Here is a 20526-nt window from a genome sequence, read left to right on the forward strand (position 1 = left end):
CGTCTGTCCAGATTAGGTCTGCCCCCTTGGATTTGCCTTCCGAACCAGTGGACATCTGTTTCAAATACCTTTCATCTCTGGCCTTTGAGAGTAAATCTCATTGGATTTTTAAAAATGTAACTGGAGAGGGGGAGTTGTGCCATGGCACACACACTGAGCTCAGAAGATGGCTTCGTGGAGTCGGTTCTCTCCTTCCACTGAGTTCAGGCAATCAAATTCAAGTTTTCAGGTTTGTGTGGCAAGAGCTTTTTGTCTACCAAGTCATCTTGTTGGCCCCTAAATCTGACATTTTTGAACACTAATTTCGCCAATGGCAATTGTTGAGTTTGGTGGATGTCAAGATGGTTCATTTCCCTGAGCTGAAGATGATGTTGTTACAGCCTCTCAAGTGCCAGGATGGCAGGTGTTCACAACCATGCCAGTCTGAGGACATTCTTACAACAGAAAAATACAGCTGTGATTACAAGGGTCCAGCTGTGGTGTGCTCTCACCTCAGGATGACAGCACAATGCCACAGCTCAACTCAGCAAAAACACATATGGAGGGACCAAGGCCAGCACTCCAGACACAGCTTTCTGGTCCAGTATGGATGGAAATGACATGGGAACTCTCAAGAGGAATGAGAAGATCCCGTCAACAGATCAAAGCCTCCATGAGAGGTTTCCCCCCATAACACACACTTGGGTCCAGCAGAGACTAGGTATTACCATCTCTGCCTAGAGTTGATAAAAATTTGACTCTCCATCACCAGCAAGGAGCACTTGAAGTTACATAAGCTCTGACAGTCAATCAAGGGAAAGCTGGGAGTGACTCATCGAAGTTAAATAACCATTGAGTATGGCGATGCAAGCCTTTACCAGCAGCATGTGGGAGCCAGAGGCAGGCAGGTCTCTGTGAGTTTGAAGGTTTGAAGCCACCTGGATACACACACACACATACACAATTTTTTTTTCCCAAGCTAGAGCAATGTCATGGGGCATGGTGGAGCATGTCTGGAATCCAGAAGTGGAGACAGGAAATCAGGCATTCAAGACCAGCCTCGGCTACAAAGTGAATTGAGGCCAGCCTGAACTCCATGAGACCTAATCTTAAAAACAATTTAAAAAACAATAACACCAGGCACATGATGGATGGCTCAGCAGAGAAAAATGCTTACTACATGAGCCAAACAAACAAACAAAAAGTCAGATCCCCAGAACCCACACCAAGAATGGTACAGAGGCCACACATGTAGTTAGCCTCTACATGTATACCATGACACACACAGACCTGCAAACATACATCACACACAGCAATAATAAATCTCTCTTAAGGCAAGAGTACACTAGTGTGCTTCGAGCTACCATCCTCTAGCTGGCAAAATGAATTCTAGGCAACGTATTTGAGCAAATCAATAAAAGCACTAGAGTGGAATAAGCAAGATAGACAGAGGCTGGAAGGGACTCAACCCTGCAAAGAAGAACCCCACAGTATTGGACCTGGTTCAAAGTCATGTCCACCCCACCCCTGCCCCCCCCCAGGAGTGTGGAGCAGCCATAATTCCAGAGGAAAGCTGAGGCAGCTTAAGGTGTCAGAGTTTATGGTCACTATGAATGATGAAAACTGACAGGTGAAATCCCAAGAGTAAGACAGGCATAGAGTACAAGCCTCGAAATCTCTATAAACTCCTGTGAATCCCTGGATGACCCCTGAAAGAATGCCTGCCCAGAGAAAGAGAGCCCATCAGCAGAACTGGACGACCAAAATAGCAGGCGCTTCTGGGGCCACAGGGAAGCGGAATCTGGAGTACTGTTCTATGACAGAAATGAGCCAGGCATAGTGGGGCAAGCCTGTAATCTCAACATTCAAGGGACAGAGACAGGAGGACCAAGAGTTCCAGGCCAGCCTGGCCTATATAGTTCAAGACCATCCTAAACTCAAAGTGAGACCCTCTTTTAAGAGGAAAAAAAAAAAAAAGCAAGATGTGGAAAAGAAAAAGAAAAACAAAAATCCCCTTCTTGTCTGCTACTGATATCCCCACAAAGTTCAGGTGAGGCCTAGAAATCAGAGCCCGGGGGCTAGGGACTTTTCTAAACTCCTAAGGACGTGAAACAAACCCTTCCCAAGTTCAAGGGAATGGACTGTCATTGACGTCCCATGATAATAAAAGCCAACACGCAGTAGTCGGTCTCTACCGTGTTTCACCAACAAGGCCCAAGGCACAGGTTTTAAACAACTACACAGGAGGCTCCACTGCCACTGTGGCCCGGAAGCAGTGTGGAGGCCACCACTCCCTGCAGAAGGCGGAGGGGACACAACGTACTGAAAAATGAACAGTTTCCATCGGCTCTGAGACGTGCACGGATGGAGCAAACCCCTGCCCAGGGCTGAAGAGGTGGTGGGCAGAGAGAGCTGTGACCGACCACCGCAGAGACCTCTATTGGAACAGTGCGAGCGGGGCAAGGAACTCTTTGACGGACAAATCCCCGGGGATCTCGTCACTGGTACTCCATGCTTTCTGGATGTTGTCATTCTCTCTCCGCCACTGGGTCTAGAGAATCAAGCCCAGGCAAAAGCACCGTCCCCCTAAGCTGCATCCCTACCCTGGACGCCTCCTGCTTTCTGTGAATTTTAACTCCAGGAGCTCAGGCAGGTCTCATAATAAATGCTATAATAAATTCCATTGTTCCTGGTGCAGGAAAAGAAAACCATCATTTAAAAATACAATGGGGGGCGGGGGTTGTAAGAGAGATGCCTCCATAGTTTAAGAGCCCATACTGCTCTTGTAGGAGACTCAAGTTCAGTTCCCAGCACCCACATCGGGTGGCTCAAAATTGCCCGTAGCTCTACCTCCACAGGGATCTGCCCCTCAGGCTCCCATGAGCACCTGCACTCACACACACATCTCCACACACAGCACGCGCGCGTGCGCGCGCGCGCACACACACACACACACACACACACACACACACACACTTAAAACTAATAAAAATAGCCAGACTGTGGTGGTGCACACCTTTAATCCCAGCCCTCAAGAGGCAGAGGCAGGAGGATCTCTGTGAGTTCTGGGCTAGCCTGGTTGGTATATAGAACAAATTACAGAACAGCCAGAGCTGTTACACAGAGAAACAATATCTCAAAAAAAAAAAAAAAGCAAATAAATATGATAATGATAAAAAAAAGTCTCACCTCTCTACACTGCTTACACTGAGGACCAAGCTCAACATGAGCTTTTGGGAGGACACACTTTGTATCCATGACATCAATTCACAGCATTATGCAGTGTGTACACAGGTATACACATTTAGATGTGCATCTATCACTGTGTGTAAAATCTGCCCTACTTTTACATTATCATTTATTTATGCGTGTGTGTACATACCTCTGCGTATGTGCATGCATGTGTGTGCCTGTGTGTGAGTGTGTGTGTGTGTATGTGTGTGTGTGTGTGATCATTCGTGGGAGGTGGTGTGGGGATACAAATGTGCCACAGAGCATATGTGGAGGTCAGAGGACACCTTCCATCATGTAGTCTTTCCAAATTGAACTCAGGACATCAGTCCTGCCAGCAAGTGCCGCTACCCAGTCATCTCTGGACTGGCCTCTAACTACTTTAAAAGCAGCAAAGAATAGCTATGGAGATGTATGAGCAGGCACAAGGCTTGCCGTGCAAGTGTGAGGACCAGAGTTCAGATCCCCAGTGCCCATAAAAACCATGGGTGGTTGTGGAAGCCCAACTCTAACCTCAGCCCTCAGGAGGCAAAGATGGTATCTCCAAAGCAAGCTGGCCAAGCTGGCAGAATCAGTGAGGTCTGGGTTCAAGTGAGAAATCCTGCCTCACTGTCTGAGATGGAGAGTAATCAAGGAAGATGCCTGATGTAAAAACTCGAGTGCGTACACACACACACACACACACACACACACACACACACACACACGCTAAAAGAAAAAAGAAAGAAAAGAGGTGATTTTTGAAAAGAGGGGCAGGGAGGAAAACCAGTGAGGTTCCCCAGTTCTAGGCTGAACACCAAAAGACTGGTGATCCTCCAAGGCCACTCCGAGTTCATGGCCCAACATCACCTCCCCAACGTGGAACACAGTGTTCTCCATCCTAATGGAGTAGATGCCCATTCACCTGCCTTTCCCAAATGCAGTTTTAAGTAATCAGGATACAAATTTTTAAAAAGTGTGGGGAGGACCCAGAACATGGCAGCATCTCACCCTGTTAGCAGTTTCCCTCAGATGTGTGGAGCTCTCTCTCAGTGGCCCCATCCCTGGCTCTCCTTCAGTCTGGGCTGTCATTCCTCTCTGATTGTGATCACTTTACACAGCCCTGTTACTTCGTGGCAAGGTTTACGATTCCAGTACCATGGTGCCAAGGGCTGTCTGGCAGGGTTCTCTCTGCATGAGGTCAGTTCAGCCTGGAGGGCCCGTGCCTCTTAGATAATGTAATGTAAGGATTCTGATCCCTGCACTGTCCCTCAGAGACCATAGCAAAGAGCTGACTATTTTGTCTGAGGTTTAGGAACCAAAGATTCTTGAAGCATTTCTAAGATCCCTGGAGCTGTGAACTCAAAGGGCTTGTTCTGGTTTTGCAACCACATTTTACACTCAGAAAATAAATTCTGTGTTTCTTTTTTTTTTTAATGATATAGTTCTTTGAAAATCTCCAACATGAAATAACTAAATCAAACTGAAATCTCCATCGAGTTCTAGCCAGAGTTTCTCATCTATTTTTATTTTGTTTTGTTTTCCTCTGATTAACTTCAAAATGTTAGAGCTCCAACTAAATGAAAAATACTAGGACAACCATTTCAAGACCATAAAGAGTTTAATTTTTTTTAATATTATTTGTGTGCATGTGTGTGCATACATGCCTATGTGTATGCATGGATGTGGGGGGGAGGGTGTGTGTGTGTGTGTGTGTGTGAATATATGTGTATGTGTTATGTGTGTGGTGTGTGTGTGTGTATGTATGTGTATGTATGTGTGATGTGGTGTGTGTGTATGTATGTGTGATGTGTGGTGTGTGTATGTGTGTGGTATGTATGTGTATGTATGTGTGATGTGGTGTGTGTGTATGTGTGGTGTGTGTATGTGTGTGATGTGTGGTATGTGTGTGTGTGTGGTATGTGTGTGTTTGTATGTGTGTGTATGTGTGGTGTGTGTATGTGTGTGTTATGTGTGTGTATGTGTGTATGTGTTATGTGTGTGTATGTGTGATGTGTGGTGTGTGTATGTGTGTGGTATGTGTGTGTATGTATGTGTGTGTTTGTATGTGCGTGTGTGTATGTATCTACACCACAGCAAATGTGTAGAGGTCAAAGAACAACCTAAAGAATGACTCTTTCCTTCCACCATGTGGATGCCTGGGATCAAACTCATGTCGGCGGGCTTGGAAGCAAGTACCTTCACCCACCGTGGATGTCAATTTGACACAAACTGAAGTTTGGAAAAGAAAAAGTCCCCTCATTGGGAAAGAGGGAACCTCAACTGGAGAAAAAGAAAGAAAAAATACCTCCATAAGACTGGCCTGTTGGCCAATCTGCAGGGCATTTTCTTGACTAAGGACTGCCATGTGAGGGCCCATCCCATTGGGGGTGGTGCCAGCCCTGGGCAGGTGGACCTGGGAGGTATAAGGGAGCAAACTGAGCAGGGCCCAGAGAGTAAGCCAATAAACAACAATCTCCATGTCCTCTGCCTCAGTTCCTGCCTTGAGTTCCTGTCCTGACTTCCCTCTGTGATGAACTGTGACCTAGGATGTGGAAAGCAAATAAACCATAAACCCTTTTCTCCCCACGCTGCTTTGGGTCATGGTTCTCATCACAGCAGCAGAAAGCAGACTGGAACACCCACTAAGCCACCTCACCAGCCCCAGGTGACGTTTCTAAAATAGACACACAGGACAGTCACTGAGTGGACCAAGGAGCAGGGAAACGTCTGGCAGTCTGCTGTGTAGACGCTTAGTGTCTACCTTCCGAAACAGTTTATTGCCAAGCAAATGACACTTTTGGGGGTCTCTGAGTTCATCAGCAGCCAAAGTGGCATCTAAAGCCTAACTTGGAGCAAACTGTTCTCTGGGTGAAAGGGGCTGAAGAAGAGGCCAGAGCCCTGAGCCTTGTTTCCATTTTGATGGGTCCTCCTGCCAAACTCAGGTTCAGTCGGCAGTCAGAGGAGCATGCTGTAAGCTCCTCAAAAAAGAGAGCCGTACCCCCTCTCACAGGGCACCCCTAAGGTGTGCACATGGGAGGTAGGGTGAGAGCCTCGACTTACCAGTAATGTAGAAGGCCTTGTGATGGTCCAGGCGAACAGTCTGCAGGGCTCCATACTCTCCAGCGGCCCCACTATTGGGATGGAATAGGACCTGAGAAAGAGATGGTAGCTGTGTCTAAGAGAACCATGCTAGGCCAGCAAGATGGCGCCACAGGAAAATGTGTTTGATACACACGTCTGATGACCTGAGCTCGATCCCAGGAACCCAAATAAAAAGCCAGACGCGGTGGTGCACATCTGTAATCTCAGTGCTCCTTCTGCAAGATGGGAAGCAGAGAGAGAACCAGCTAGAAGCTCGAGGGCCAACTGTGCTTGAGTATGACACAGTGTAGCAACAGGACCAGCAAGAGAGAGACCTCATCTCGGCAAAGTGGAAGGTCAGAACCGACTCTCAAAAGGTGTCCTCTGACCTCCACAGGCAGATGTGGCACATCTGCCTCCCCAAGACACATACTACATATATACCTATGTACACATGAAAGGAAATCATGTCATGGTCTGCTCCATCCCCCATGCCCCTACCCATATCCCTAAATACTCACCGTCAAGCTAGGTGCTTAGGAGGGATGGTCTACAACGGTGTGCAGCTGAAAGATCTCACAGGCCCAACGCCAGCACTGTAATCTTCAGGGTTCTGAGTGCCGGGGGCCGGTGCTTTTTAATTTCACAAATTAAAATTTCTAACACAGCCACAACAGCACTTTAAACACCCCTCAGTGCCCTTCTCCGAGAGGAACTTCTTATAGCTGCTTGGGTCACACACAGGAGTCCCATCTGCAGCCACCACTTAGGTGCAGAAGGCAGCCTGGACATAAAGATGGTTTACAAATATCCCAGGGCTTATGATGAAGTCCTGGCTCCTTCAGCCTCAGGTTGCCTTTCTAACTCTCTTCGGCAAGAATGGCATAAGAACAGTTTCCACCTCTGGACCTTTTATTACAGTACTGGGGATTGAACCCAGGCCCCCACACAGACTAGGCACACACTCTGCCCTGAGCTATGGCTCCACCCCAAGCCTAGCCTGAACACAGACACCTATGACTCAGTCCTACTGTACTGCTGCGGAAATCTTTCCTGATTCAGTCAGACATGGAAGAATTACCCTGAAGAGCGGAAACACCTAATTCAGAGGTCCCAAGGGAAGGACTTTGGTAGGAAATAAAAGGCCAGCATCGTTGGTAGGTTGGTGGGTTTGGGCTGGAGGCATGAGACTGCCCTGGTATGAATCATGTCCATATATATTGCTGGGAAGGCACTTACGTGATTCAAAGTTTCCGTGGGGCTTGGGGAAAAAATAATGAGAAACAGCTGTTTGAGAGGGAAACAGCTGCCCCCCCCTCGAGTTTCAATACCCTGAGAGAATGCTGCCCTGGGCAGGGCTCCCCAACACCTGCTGCTTCCCCCCCCCCCATCAACCCTACAAACACCCCCCAGCAGGCTTCCTCCAAAGAAGAAACAAAGTCATTACTGAAAACCTCACTTCTTCCATCCCCAGAAAGCCACGCCTGTCACGGCAGGACACTGCTTTGTTTCCTTAGGGGGGGGGGAGGGACATGGGACATGACACCCTGGACAGACACGGGACATGGACCATCTGTGATATGCTTAGACCCCCAGAAGACACAGTCAAGGTCGGTCTCTTCAAACCATGGTATCTTTTGGAGCTCAGTAACAGAACCTCCCGAAGGAGAGGCTGCCACATTCAAAAGGTATAAGTAGCACTAGCAGAAACTTCCAAAACCTAAGAAACAAAACTGAAATGGCCTATTCTTAGAGATGGGGGTGGATTTTGAGACACTCATATAAGCCACCCCACTTGGAGCTGACTGTTGACGGCTTTCTTGTTTACATCAACATAGGAAGAAGATTGTAAGCTTACACGCCATCATGGCTGAAAATATTTCCTCTCCAGATGTCTGTTCCACAGTTCAAAGCCAACTGACTTTATCTTCTGAAACCTGTACAGACTTCTTGGTTCCTTTTCTTTCATGTGTGCTGCTCTGCTTTGCTACGTTTTTGTTGTTTTGTTAAGCATGAGAGTGTCACCCTGCACAGTATTAACTCCTGGGGTGTTCTCCTGCACCCCATCAGGCCCGGGTGTACACAGCTTCAAGTCTCCAAAAGCAGGGGTAGGGGAGAGGGATGTCAATCATCTGCATGTCACGCTCGGTGACACATTTCGCCACTAGGGGCCTCCCTAAGAGAAGTGATGGCTGTTCACATTTCCTCGATGTATGGCTTCTGGGTGTGCCCAACTATTTATAGCCCACAGCTGGCCTATATTGGAGTGGACTACATAGATGCAAAGGTATGGAGGAAACTTTCCCTTCATTGACAATATTTGGACCTGGTCATGAAAGATGTGACTTGATCACTCATGACGTCACCACCTCCAGCTTCCATCTTGGAGTCAGGACACTAGAAAGTGGGTCACTAGGTTCTGAAATGTGTACCCCTCCCCTCTCAGGCTCTCGGCCCACTCTTTTGGTTGCTCTCCCTGCCTATTCACAGACCCATCAGTGTCGGAGGCAAAGGGTTAAATATGCAGAGCATGCAGCCAGCTGTCAGCTACTGTGGGTTTGGAACATTACAGAGACAACCTTCCTAGAGGGAATGAGGTAGGTCATGAGGTCATGGGTATGAAAACTAGCAGCCACTGTTTGCCTTATGCCTCTCATTCCATGGCCCTGCTAAATGAGAGAATATGTCTACACTGTTTCTCTCTTCAGCTCTGGGCTACCCTCGAAATGCAGAGAAGCCAACCGCTGAGACACATCTGTGTAATGTTTTGAGCTGACTGTCTAGGAAGTTCTTTGGACTTCTAGAAACTGGAATAGTTTTCTAAACCAACCCATATTAGAATCCTTCTAAATGAAGGCCAGAGCTGTGAGTGGATACAAATTGCATTTATTAAGAGGTACAAGGGGCTGGACAGATGGCCCAGTGGTTAAGAACAATTCCTGCTATTGCAGAGGACCTGGGTTTGGTTCCCAGCACCCATATTGAGGCTCACAACTGTCTGTAACTCCACTTACAGGGGATCTGATGTCTTCTTCTGATGACTGTGGGCACTATATACAAGTAGTGCACCCACATAAGCGCAGGCACACATGATGTACATAAAATAAATATTTTTAGAGGTACATACTATGTATATGGATGATAGATGGGTGGATGGATGGATGGATGGATAGATGGATAGATGGGTAGATGGATGGATGAATGGATAGATGGATGGATAGGTGGGTGGGTGGGTGGGTGGGTGGGTGGATGTATGGATGCATGGATGCATGGATGTATGGATGGATGGATGGATGGATGGATGGATGGATGGATGAAGAGGTGGGTGGGTGGATGGATGGATGGATGGATGGATGGATGGATGGATGGGGATGGATGGGTAGATGGGTGGGTGGGTGGATAGATGGATAGATGAGTGGGTGGATGGATGGGTGGATATATACAAGATCATTTGCTTTGATCTGCTGGCCTCCTCTAAAACTATTACAAATCCAAGACAATTTCGTCTCTTCATTTCAACAGATTAGGCTGACCAGAAAAAAAACAAAACAAAACAAAAAAAAAAACCAAATTCATGGCCATCAACTAGCCCTGTTCTTACATTCCAAAGTGGTCTTCTCTAGAGTGTCTACATGCACACTGGAAGAAGCTGGTGCCCTGGGAGGCTGGGCACTGGACCCACGTCAAGATACCATCAGAAGCTCCCTGTAGGCAGTAGGCTGCTGCCTACTGCTAGGCCATAGGTGTGGTAAGAAAATAAACACGCCCCCACCTGGGCTAGTTACCAATACAATGTAGGTCCCTTGATGGTGTCAAGACTTGTACGTGTTTCTGCAGTGAGAGGGCACAAATCTGATGCTAAAGGAAGACACAGCTCTGTCTGGGAACAGAAGCAAGCACGAGAAGGAGTTGGCGTCCACAGGTAGCCTGACCACATCAAGAAGACCACTTCCTGGTGACCCCAATTATTCTACTAGTAGCCATGGCCATAGACACTCAGGAGCACCTCTCCACGGAAGTCTCGGCTAATGCTGCTAGGGTCACACAGTACTTCCGGCTTAAGGCGGAAACTGTCTTCCTGTGTCATGCTGTTCCAGAGGGCCAGACCCGGAGACTCTCTTGCTCTACAGAGGCAGACATTCAAGAGTGACCCAGACTCCTTCAGAGGACTGCTCGGGTCTAATCTGCCAATCGCTAAGAATTACATCAATGTGTGCAGAAGTGTGGTGGTCCACTCAAGACCCGGGTTCTGGTTGACGTGGGAAGGTACCTCAGCGCCCACAAGCACATCTGAACCACTCCCATGTGACCCCCCTCAAAGACATAAATGGACCCTTTGAAGCATGGATTTCCACCTGGTTTGCTGGTGCTCACTGGACCTTACTCAGGGGTCTCCAAGCTCCTCCAGCCCCCACCTCCCCCCACACTCTCTCTTCTTTTTAGTAAATGGAAGACACACGGACGTGACAGGAAAAGCCTATCAGGACGGACATTTCCAGGCTGCTATTTGGTGCCTCAGAGCACTTTTAGGAGGGGAAAGCAAGGATGGGATCCTGGAAAGTAGAAGGCCAGAGTCACTGCCAGGGGCTGTTAATTCAAGAACAGGCAGATAACTATGGTGGCACAGTCCTGTAGGCCCAGCACACAAAAGACTGAGGCAGAAGGATTGCAAGTTCCAGGTCAGCCTGTTGCAAGGGGGTCTTTCAAAAGTAAACAAGTAAACAACAACACAACAACAGGATGCAAAGTGTGTGTTGAGCCTTCCCAGAGTGCGGAAAATGGTGGGAACGTAGAGACCTTGCTGACTTCCATTCGTTCACTCATTCATTCATTCATTCATTCATTATTTGTTTATCCATTTTGCATGTACTGGATGCTGGCTGGGTACAGATGCTGTTAGTTACATGAATACTGAAATCTAGACCCAACAGATGGGACTCTTGCCCCCAGAGAGCTTCCATTCTAGCTGAGCCGAGAACTGCACAGGCATCTTGTCCAACAAAAATGTGCCGAGTATCCAAGTTATGTCAGAAAATTGAATGCATATGCAGAAAAAGAAAATTAAGCCTTAGAGATAATACTATAATTCTACACTAAACCAAAATGTTAAATATAAATACAAATCTGGATTAGCAAACTGAATTATTGGAGGCAGTTCGTCTCTGAAATTCATCCCTGGGAATTTTTGCAGAGGGTTTGCACCAGCCATTGGCATGCACCTTCTGAGGTGGTCATTTGTATCAAGGTAGCGGGTGTGAGATGAGAGACACAGCCCAGACACAAGCTTCCCCAACTTACCCTGTGCCCCGCCTGTGACCTGCCAAAGAGCACCTCAGAGGCATCAAGGCCGTCGAAGTTCCGGTTTGGCGGCAAGCTGGCTCCTGCCAGGGCTATCGCCGTGGGGAAGACGTCCAGCACGCTGCAGGAAGAAGAAGACACAGTTTGTCTCAACTCCTCCAACTCTCCCTGGCTCTCCTGTGATCAAACCTCACCCGAAGCAGCCCAGAGCACAAGCAGACAGCTTCTCCTACAGCCCACGTTGTCTGTTACTCTTTGGGGTTCTACCTGGATTTCTGCTACAAGAGGCAGGTGACAGCCAGGTGTGGCACAGACTCAAAGTCAGCTTAACCACCCATCTAACTTCCAATTCTGCAGTTTCCTATTCCGTAAAATGTGTGGTTTACTAACAGTAGCTGCTTCATAGCGGGGAAGTGTGGGTCCAACACTCAGGGAAAAGACACAGGAGGAGCCTGGCACTTGCCGGCTGTTTTTCTTATCATCACTAACAGGGTCACACCTTTGAACCCAAGGACTAAGAGTTGGCTGCTACCTTATCAGGAGTAGCGTGTGAGGTGGCAGGTGTCTGCGAGAAAACACACGCTTCATTTTTCATTGCCTGAGTCTCTCACAGGAATATTTCGTCTTTAGCTGAAGTATGTGAAATTTTAGTTACGACCTGTGAAATACTCCACTTCTAGGACTTGGCTTTAACTCTTTTTTTTTTTTTTTTTTTTTTTTTGCTCATGACAAAATAGTGAATGCTTTATGAGAAAAAAAAACTTAGAACATACAGAAATACAAAATTAAAACAACACATAACTAGTCTATCATTTGATGGTAACTACTGTTAATATTCATTATTTTAAGAATTCAAATTTAGGGGCTGAAGAGATGACTTAGCAGTTAAGAGAACAGACTGTCCTTCCAGAGGACCTGGGTTCAATTTCCAACATCCACATGGCAGTTCACAACTGTCTGTAACTCCAATTCCAGGCGATCTGATGCCCTCACACAGGCATACATGCAGGCAAAATGCCAATGCACATAAAATATAAATAAATAAACAAACAAGTAGAATTCAAATTCTTGTGTGCATGTAGTACACGCATGTGTGTATGCTTGCCCACATGTACATGTGTGAGGTCAGAGGTTAACATCAAATGTCTTCCTCTATCATTCAACATTTGGTTTCTGAGACAGACTCTCTTGATATTTCAGCTTGACTGGCCAGTGAGGCTCCAGGATCCTTTTCCCTCCAGCACTGGAGTCCCGGATGTGCCTTGATGTCCAGCTTGGACATGGGTGCTGGGGATCCGAACCCAGCGAGAGTTTTAGCCCCTGAGCCATGGTCCCAGCCCCACCCACTATTTTAACCGGTGGTCTTGTTAATGTGATTTTATTCCTTTCTGTTTTGTTTGTTTGTTTAAGACGGTGGTTCATATACCCAGACCAGCCTTGAACTCCTGACCCTCTTGCCTCTACTTTATGAGGGCTGAGATTACAGGTTTGTGTCATGTGATTTTTTTTTAAGTCATGTGGAACTTTATCACACTGCATCTCTCGAAAAAGCCTACTGTGCTCACCTCAGGAGGTGGGGGTGGGTCATCAAAGAAAGCAGAGGGGCTGCCCTTTCAACAGAGCAGCTTGTAGAAGAGTCAGGGGAACTGAGAGAGCCAATGGCATTTGCCAGAACCAGGGGGCTGGGCCAACATCAATTCTGTCAGAGACTTTCCCAGAAAAGAGGTCCTGGTACCTAGAGGCTGGGACAGCATCAAAACTCAGGATCAGGGATGGGACAGCTCTCAGGGCCATGTCTTATCAATTTATCCACCCTAAGTTCTAGGAAGTGGCTCTCTGCCTTCCACGGAGGCTACAGAGACGACACACCACACATGTGGCATCTCCAATCTGCCCACCTGCTTCTCCTCTCCAGGGCTCTGCCTATGACCTGCGGCGGAATCTCTCTCGTTGACTGTGGGACAAAGTGTTTCTATTTGCCCGCAGCCTTCACAGTTCACAAAACTGGTGGCTTATTTCCTGAGATAGGCACACCAGGAACTGGCATCCCACACTGGTGCGCAGTCAAGGCATGCAGAGTCAGCACTCAACAGAGTACAGAACAGTCTGGAAACCTGAGCAGAGTCCAAGGTTCCTGCCACAGACCAGGAAGCAAAGAGGTCTACAGTGTGGTCTGAAAAGTTTGAGATGGTTTAGGGCTGTTTGTTAGAGCTCATGATCTCTCTCTCTCTCTCTCTCTCTCTCTCTCTCTCTCTCTCTCTCTCTCTCTCTCTCTCTCACACACACACACACACACACACACACACACACACCACTAAGAGAGATCAGTATCAAACCCATAGGCAAGAAAAACAGGATCTACAATCTACAGTAGATAGTTTTAATTTGTGTGCATATGAACACCTGTGTGGGGGTTTGCACACCTGTGTGGAGGTGTCTACACACCTGTATGTAAAGTGTGTTGGATGTCCTCCTCTATCACTATCTATCTATTCCTTTGAGGCAGTGTCTCTCCCTGAACCTGGGCTTGTGTTTTCCCTGCTAGTCTGGAAGCCAGGACGCCCTACTGATTCCCCTCACTGTCTCACCCTGCCCGTCTTGGGGCTGGGGTTATAGGCATTCGTGGGGCATCCAGCTTGTTATGGGGGTGCTGGGATCTAAAGCCCAGTCTTCTTGATTGCTCAGCAAATGTTCTTGACCAACACACACACACACACACACACACACACACACACACACACACACACGTTAGATTTTGAAGTGGACTGGGGAAATAGCTCAGCCTTTAAAGTGCTTGCCTTGCAAGTGTGAAGACCTGTGTTTAGTTCCCAGAACCCATGTTACAAAAATCAGGGCAGCAGGATCTTCCTAGCACTGGGGAGGTGGAGATGGGTGGATCCCTGGGTCTCACTGGCCAGTCAGTCCAGCCTAAGTGTTGAGTTTCAGGCCAGTGCCTGAGGAACAACAGCGGAGGTTGTCCTCTGGCCTCCATACACATGTGCACATGCACGTGCATGCGCGCACACACACGCACACTCATACACGCACATATGCTCTCACACACATACACTCACTCACACACACACTAACACACACACTCATACACTCACACATATGCTCACACATATGCTCACACACATACACTCACACACTTATAAACTCACAAACACACACTCATACACTCATATGCTCACACACACATATACTCAACACACTCACACACATACACTCACATACATACACACATACACTCACAAACACGCACACTCATACACGCACATATGCTCTCACACACACTCACACACACACTTGCACACGCACATTCATACATTCACACATATGCTCTCACACACATACACTCACTCACACACAGACTTACACACGCACATTCATACACTCACATATGCTCACACACTCACTCATACACACATACACTCATACACTCATATGCTCATACACACATACTCAACACACTCACACACATACACTCACAAACACACACACTCATACACTCACATATGCTCACACACACACTCACACACACTTACACACACATACACTCATACACTCAAACATATGCTCACACACATACTCTCACACACACTTATACATAATATACTCACAAACACACATAAACATGTGGTGGTATTGTGTTCCCCAAAATATTGTGTACCCTAATAAACCTATCTGGGGTCAGAGAACAGAAAAGCCACTAGATACTTAGGATAGGCAGTGATAGCACACGCCTTTAATCCTAGCATTCCAGAGGCAGAAATCCATGTGTTCAAGGATACAGACAGGCATGGTAACTCATCACGCCTTTAATCCCAGGGAGTGGTGGTAGAAAGCAGAAAGGTATATAAGGCGTGAGGACCAGAAACTAGAAGCATTTGGCTGGTTAAGCTTTCAGGCTTTTGAGCAGCAGTTCAGCTGAGAGCCATTCTGGATGAGGACACAGAGGCTTCCAGTCTGAGGAGACAAGATCAGCTGAGAAGTTGGCCAGGTGGTTATTGTTCACCCCAATACCTGGCTCAGGTTTGATTTTATTAATAAGACCCTTTAAGATTCATGCTACATACACACTCATACACTCACATATGCTCTCACACACATACTCTCTCTCACACACACTCATACACTCAAACATATGCTCACACACATATACTCACACACACTTATACATATACACTCACAAACACACACTCATACATTCACATATGCTCACACACACATACACTCACATAAATTTGAAGTGGACTGTAGGCTTTCTTTTTCATCTTAAGAGACATCAGCGTCACAGACAGGTCAAACCAGCAAGCCAGGGACACAGACTCTGAATTAAACTTTCAGAATGAATTACACACTTTCTTTTTTTCTGTCTTTTTCCTCCTCTGTATCATGAGGTTTGGCATCCTGACTACACAGCACTAATCTAAATCTAACACGCAAGGAATCCCAGAGTGTCTGGCATGTCCTTCGGAGGTTTCTAGTCTACCCAGAACTCAAAGAGAACTTTCACCCACAAAGAAAACTTCTTCAACAGGTCTGGTGACTCACACTGCTGAAGGTAGCCCAGTCCAGCCTGGGCATGCCTGGGCTGTCAGAAAGTCGTTCATCTAAGAACGGCAGAAGCCCAGCCCCGAGATTGGCAGTGGGAGAGTAAATGCCCCCTGGAACACACAGACCCAAGACTGGGCTTTCCTGTGTGTGAACCTGGAGGCCAGGTCTGTCTTACTGAGGCTGCTGGTGGCCCTCCAGATCTCAGTCTTAATCCAAGAAACAGGTTCTGGAAGTCTTTGAAATCTTGAAGAAATAGAAAAAAAAAAAAAAAAGTCGAACTCCAAACCTGCCAAACCCAATACTGCACGTCCAGCATGTTCATTCTGGTGCTGGGTTTCCTGTCAGAGCTGTGTTCTGACCTGGGTGGGCATTTTGGCTTTCATGGGTTTCTTCCTCTATTACAAAAGACGGGCTAGAAAGGTGGCTTAGTTCCTGCAGAGGGCCTGAGTTCGATTCCCAGCACCCACATCAGGCAGCCCACAATTTCCTGTAACTCCAGCCTCTGTGAGCACCTGCACTCAGGTGCACACCCCCCCCCCATACACACACAGAATTTTAAAAAGTCTAAAGAAAGAAAGAAATGACATTTTACAACTATTGCTATAAAGACAAACAGATACAAACCATTTTATTCCACTTCAAAGTATTTTTCTTTTCCTTTCTTCTTTGTTTTGCACGTGTGCGAGAGTGGGCATGTATATATGTACATTTATGTGCAGGTGTGCATTCGGCACATGCACCAGGATGCAGAAGAGGATGTCATGTGTCCTGCTCTGTCACTCTCCACCTTATTCACCTGAGACAGGGTCTGTTGCTGAATCTGGACATGGGCTGGCAGCCGACAAGCCTCAGGGATACTGCTATCTCCATCCCCTAGAACATTGGGATTATAGGCATGCATTCGGCTATTTCAGGGTTTTTATGTGGGTTCTGGGGGCTCAAACTCAGGTCCTGTGCTGTATAAATATTCCTACCCACCGAGAAATCTCCCTAGCCCCGAGTAATTTTTCTTTTTTTAAGACAAGACCGCCGTTTGTCCAAGGCTGACCTCTAGAGTGCTGGGGTTACAGGCATGTGTTTCCACATCCTGTGTGTTGGGGATCAAACCCTGGGCTTTGTGCATGCTAGGCAAGCACTCTACCAACTGAGCTGCATCATGTAAACATTTCATGGGCTCTGGCACTGTGCTTCATGGGCCTGGTGTATAAGTGGGTTTCTGCCCCCCCCCCCAAAGCAACACTTCCATAGACCCTCTGATAGTCAGAAAGGAAGGCAGTGCCCACTCGTGAAAGGAGAGGGCTGAGACAGACAGCTTTGCACACTGAGCAAAGGGCTAGCCTGGGGGCAGGCAGGGTGACACCTTCCACATTCTTCCATTGTGACAAAACTATTTTCTTTTCCATATTTCTCGAAAGCTTGTTCATGGGAGAGACATGTGTTCCTGTACATTGATTTTAAGATAAGATCTCTCTCTGTGTTGTCCAGGCTGCTTTGGATTTCTAAGTTCAAGCAACTGTTCTCGCTCCTCCCAAGTAGCTAGGACCATAGGCTCGCACTATCCCATCCAACCAGTTGGTGTTCTTATCCAAGCGAGGTATCAAAGGGAGTAGAGACTGGGTGGTGATGATGAGGGTATGGAAGGGCTCTGTCTGCTGGACCCCAAGCTATGCCAGCAGGGAGGGAGCTGAAGGGTCACACGGGGTGGGGGTGGGGGTTTCTTCTGGTAGAATAGCCCTGGGCACTAAGGTCGGGTGGGTGGGAACTGAGAGAGGGCAGGAAGGAGGGTTCCCTAGAAGCTGAGGGCAACTGAACTGGGGGAAATCTGACCCAAAGATGGAAACAGAGAAGCGGGGTGTCAGGGAAGGCCTGGGGATACTTGGACCAGGATAAAGGAGTCACTCTCATCTCCTCTCTCCCCGGGAGTGAAGGAGGCAAGTACGGAAAGGCGCCAAGAATAGAAGAGATGAGAACAGAACCACCTCCAGTGGAGGGTGAACCGTCCCTAGGACACAGAAACAGGCTCTTTTTTAGCATTTAATTGTAATTTTCTTTCAGCATTGTTATTCCCTCTCATTATCCCTGGAAAAGCTGGGTCTCCACCCCTTCCTGGACTTAGTCACCCTGCAGAGACTTCGGGGGCTAGCCTGTGTTCACATTTGACTGGCAGCCCGTCCCAGGATCTCCCCACTCTTGAGTCTCTCTTAGAGGCAAGCCTGGCCCCAAAAGCACCTACTTCAGAGAAAGCCGGGGTCCTAGAGCATCAGAGGATATCAACAAATGACAAGTGTCTCTTCTGGACAGCATCTCAGGGGGCAGGAGAGAGACCTTGGCCCATCTCCCTAAACTCTCACCACTGCCAGACCCAGGAGAGAGCAGATGGCCTTGAGAGGGGATGCATGGCTGGGTACCACCCAGGATGTATCATACAGACCACAGGACATGCTGTAAACAAGGACTTCACAGCTTCTGCATCTGGACCCAATTCTATGCCTACAGACAAGACGGGATCTGCTGAGCTTCCCTTCTTCCTTAGAACCACTGTCTTACTAGTATCAGCAGGGCCCCCTGGGGTAGCTTGGGCCTTCTCTGCAGCTCCAGCCGATTTCCCAATGAGATTGTTGCAAGAACTTCTTATCAGTCCAGCCAACTCTTGCTTGCCCTTGTTCTTGACAGGAGTGGTCCTCCATCCAGAACAGGGATGGAGATGCCCATCTCAGGCACAGAAGCAGGTGTGGTCCTCCATCCAGAACAGGGATGGAGATGCCCATCTCAGGCACAGAGCAGAACCTTCACTTTATTCCATAAGACTAAGAGAAATTTTACTAAAGTTGTGGTTCTCAACTAGTGTTTTTTGTTTGTTTGTTTGTTTTGTTTGTTTGTTTGTTTTTGTCCTTCCAGGGGACATGTGGTACTGCCTGGAGACACTTTGGTTGTCACAAACAGTTACCAGGAAGAGGCCTGGCATTCTGCTGAACATCCCACCACGCACAGGACAGACCCCACCCCCCACTTTGAGCAAAGAATTATCTGGCTCAAAATATACGCAATGTTAAATTTGAGAAGCACTTCACTAGAATTGTAGGGTAAAATTATCACAACTTTTCGACTTTGTCCACAAAGCCATTCTTCTGAAGGTAAGTTGACCTCTCAAAATCAATACCTTCCAAGCTGATTTGTTCATGACTACCTCCCTAATATCCAGAGCAATGTTTCACCCATAGTTGGAACCAGCAATAAAAAGTTTGTTAAATAATGGATTGTCTCTATTTGGTAATAATGGTTTCAGGCTTTGAGGGGCAGTCATGTGCAAGATCTTTCTTAAATAATTTTATACCAGTAAGGCATACATCCAACTATTAACACTGGGTTTCTCTAAAAAATAGCCAATGAGCTTCATGCTAAATGCCTCCAGCCCATTCTTTTCCTTCCTTCCTTCCTTCCTTCCTTCCTTCCTTCCTTCCTTCCTTCCTTCCTTCCTTCCTTCCTTCCTTCCTTCCTTCCTTTCTTTTAATGTGTATGAGTGCTCTGTCTGCATGTACAATCTTATGCCAGAAGAGGGCATCAGATCCTACTATAGGTGGCTGTGAGCAGCCATGTGGTGGCTGGGAATTGAACTCAGGACCACACTGGAAGAGCAGCCAATGCTCTTAACCTCTGAGCCATCTCTCCAGCACCCCTCCCCGCAGCATATTCTTTTTAAATTGAATTTTATTATGTCTGTTTGTTTATTGTGTGTATGGGGGGGCACACTGGTGCTGCGTGCACATGTGGAGGTCAGAAGACAACTTCCAGGAGTCAGCTCTCTCTTACCACCCTGTGAGAACCGGGATGGAACTCAGTTCACCAGGCTTAGCAGCAGGCACCTCTGTAAGCAACGCCATCTTGGCACTTCCCACACATATCTCCCAGAATGCTCTTTTTAAAACTTCTGTCTTTATGTACATTATGTACATATGTACATTAACTTGACTACTTTAAGATGCCCTAATCTTTTGGGGCATTTGAATAGAAGCTGAAGGAACTCTGGCCACAAAGAAGTTACCGATGCTGTAGAAGGCCCCTCTCCTCCAAGCATAAAGTACTAACATGGGTAACAAGCCGGGGCTACCACGAAATGAAGTGCGAGCACTCCGTTCTAGAACATGGATCAAAATCATGTTCCCCTGGGTCCTGACTTGAGGGAGCCCCAGGAAAAAGGCAGTAAGAAGCCCCACCCAGTCCCCTGCGTGGATTGACATGGGAGAAGAAGAGGAGAAACCCTGGCTGCCATTCAGACTAACTTCACACCAAAGACATCCCAAGAGGGGCTGACATGCTCTACTTTCTTCTGATAAAAAGGCCCTCAGGAAAATGCTCTCTACACCAAGAACTCTCTTTAGTCACCCAACTATGCCC

General features: G+C 47.4%; 1 protein-coding gene across 4 annotated transcripts in view; it reads right to left on the bottom strand.

The window, feature by feature from the left end:
- The window catches only part of Arsg (arylsulfatase G), a 134003-nt gene that overhangs the window by 1511 nt on the left and 111966 nt on the right, over window positions 1–20526 (bottom strand). For all 4 annotated transcript variants that reach the window (XM_028865251.2, XM_028865252.2, XM_037201123.1 and 1 more), the window contains 2 exons: window positions 11572–11692; window positions 6253–6343 (listed from right to left, as the gene is read on the bottom strand). In XM_028865251.2, the coding sequence (XP_028721084.1) occupies window positions 6253–6343; window positions 11572–11692 (212 nt within the window). The remainder of the gene's footprint in view (window positions 1–6252; window positions 6344–11571; window positions 11693–20526) is intronic.

Source organism: Peromyscus leucopus, chromosome 8b (assembly GCF_004664715.2).
Source record: "Peromyscus leucopus breed LL Stock chromosome 8b, UCI_PerLeu_2.1, whole genome shotgun sequence".
In the NCBI taxonomy this organism is placed as follows: domain Eukaryota; kingdom Metazoa; phylum Chordata; class Mammalia; order Rodentia; family Cricetidae; genus Peromyscus; species Peromyscus leucopus.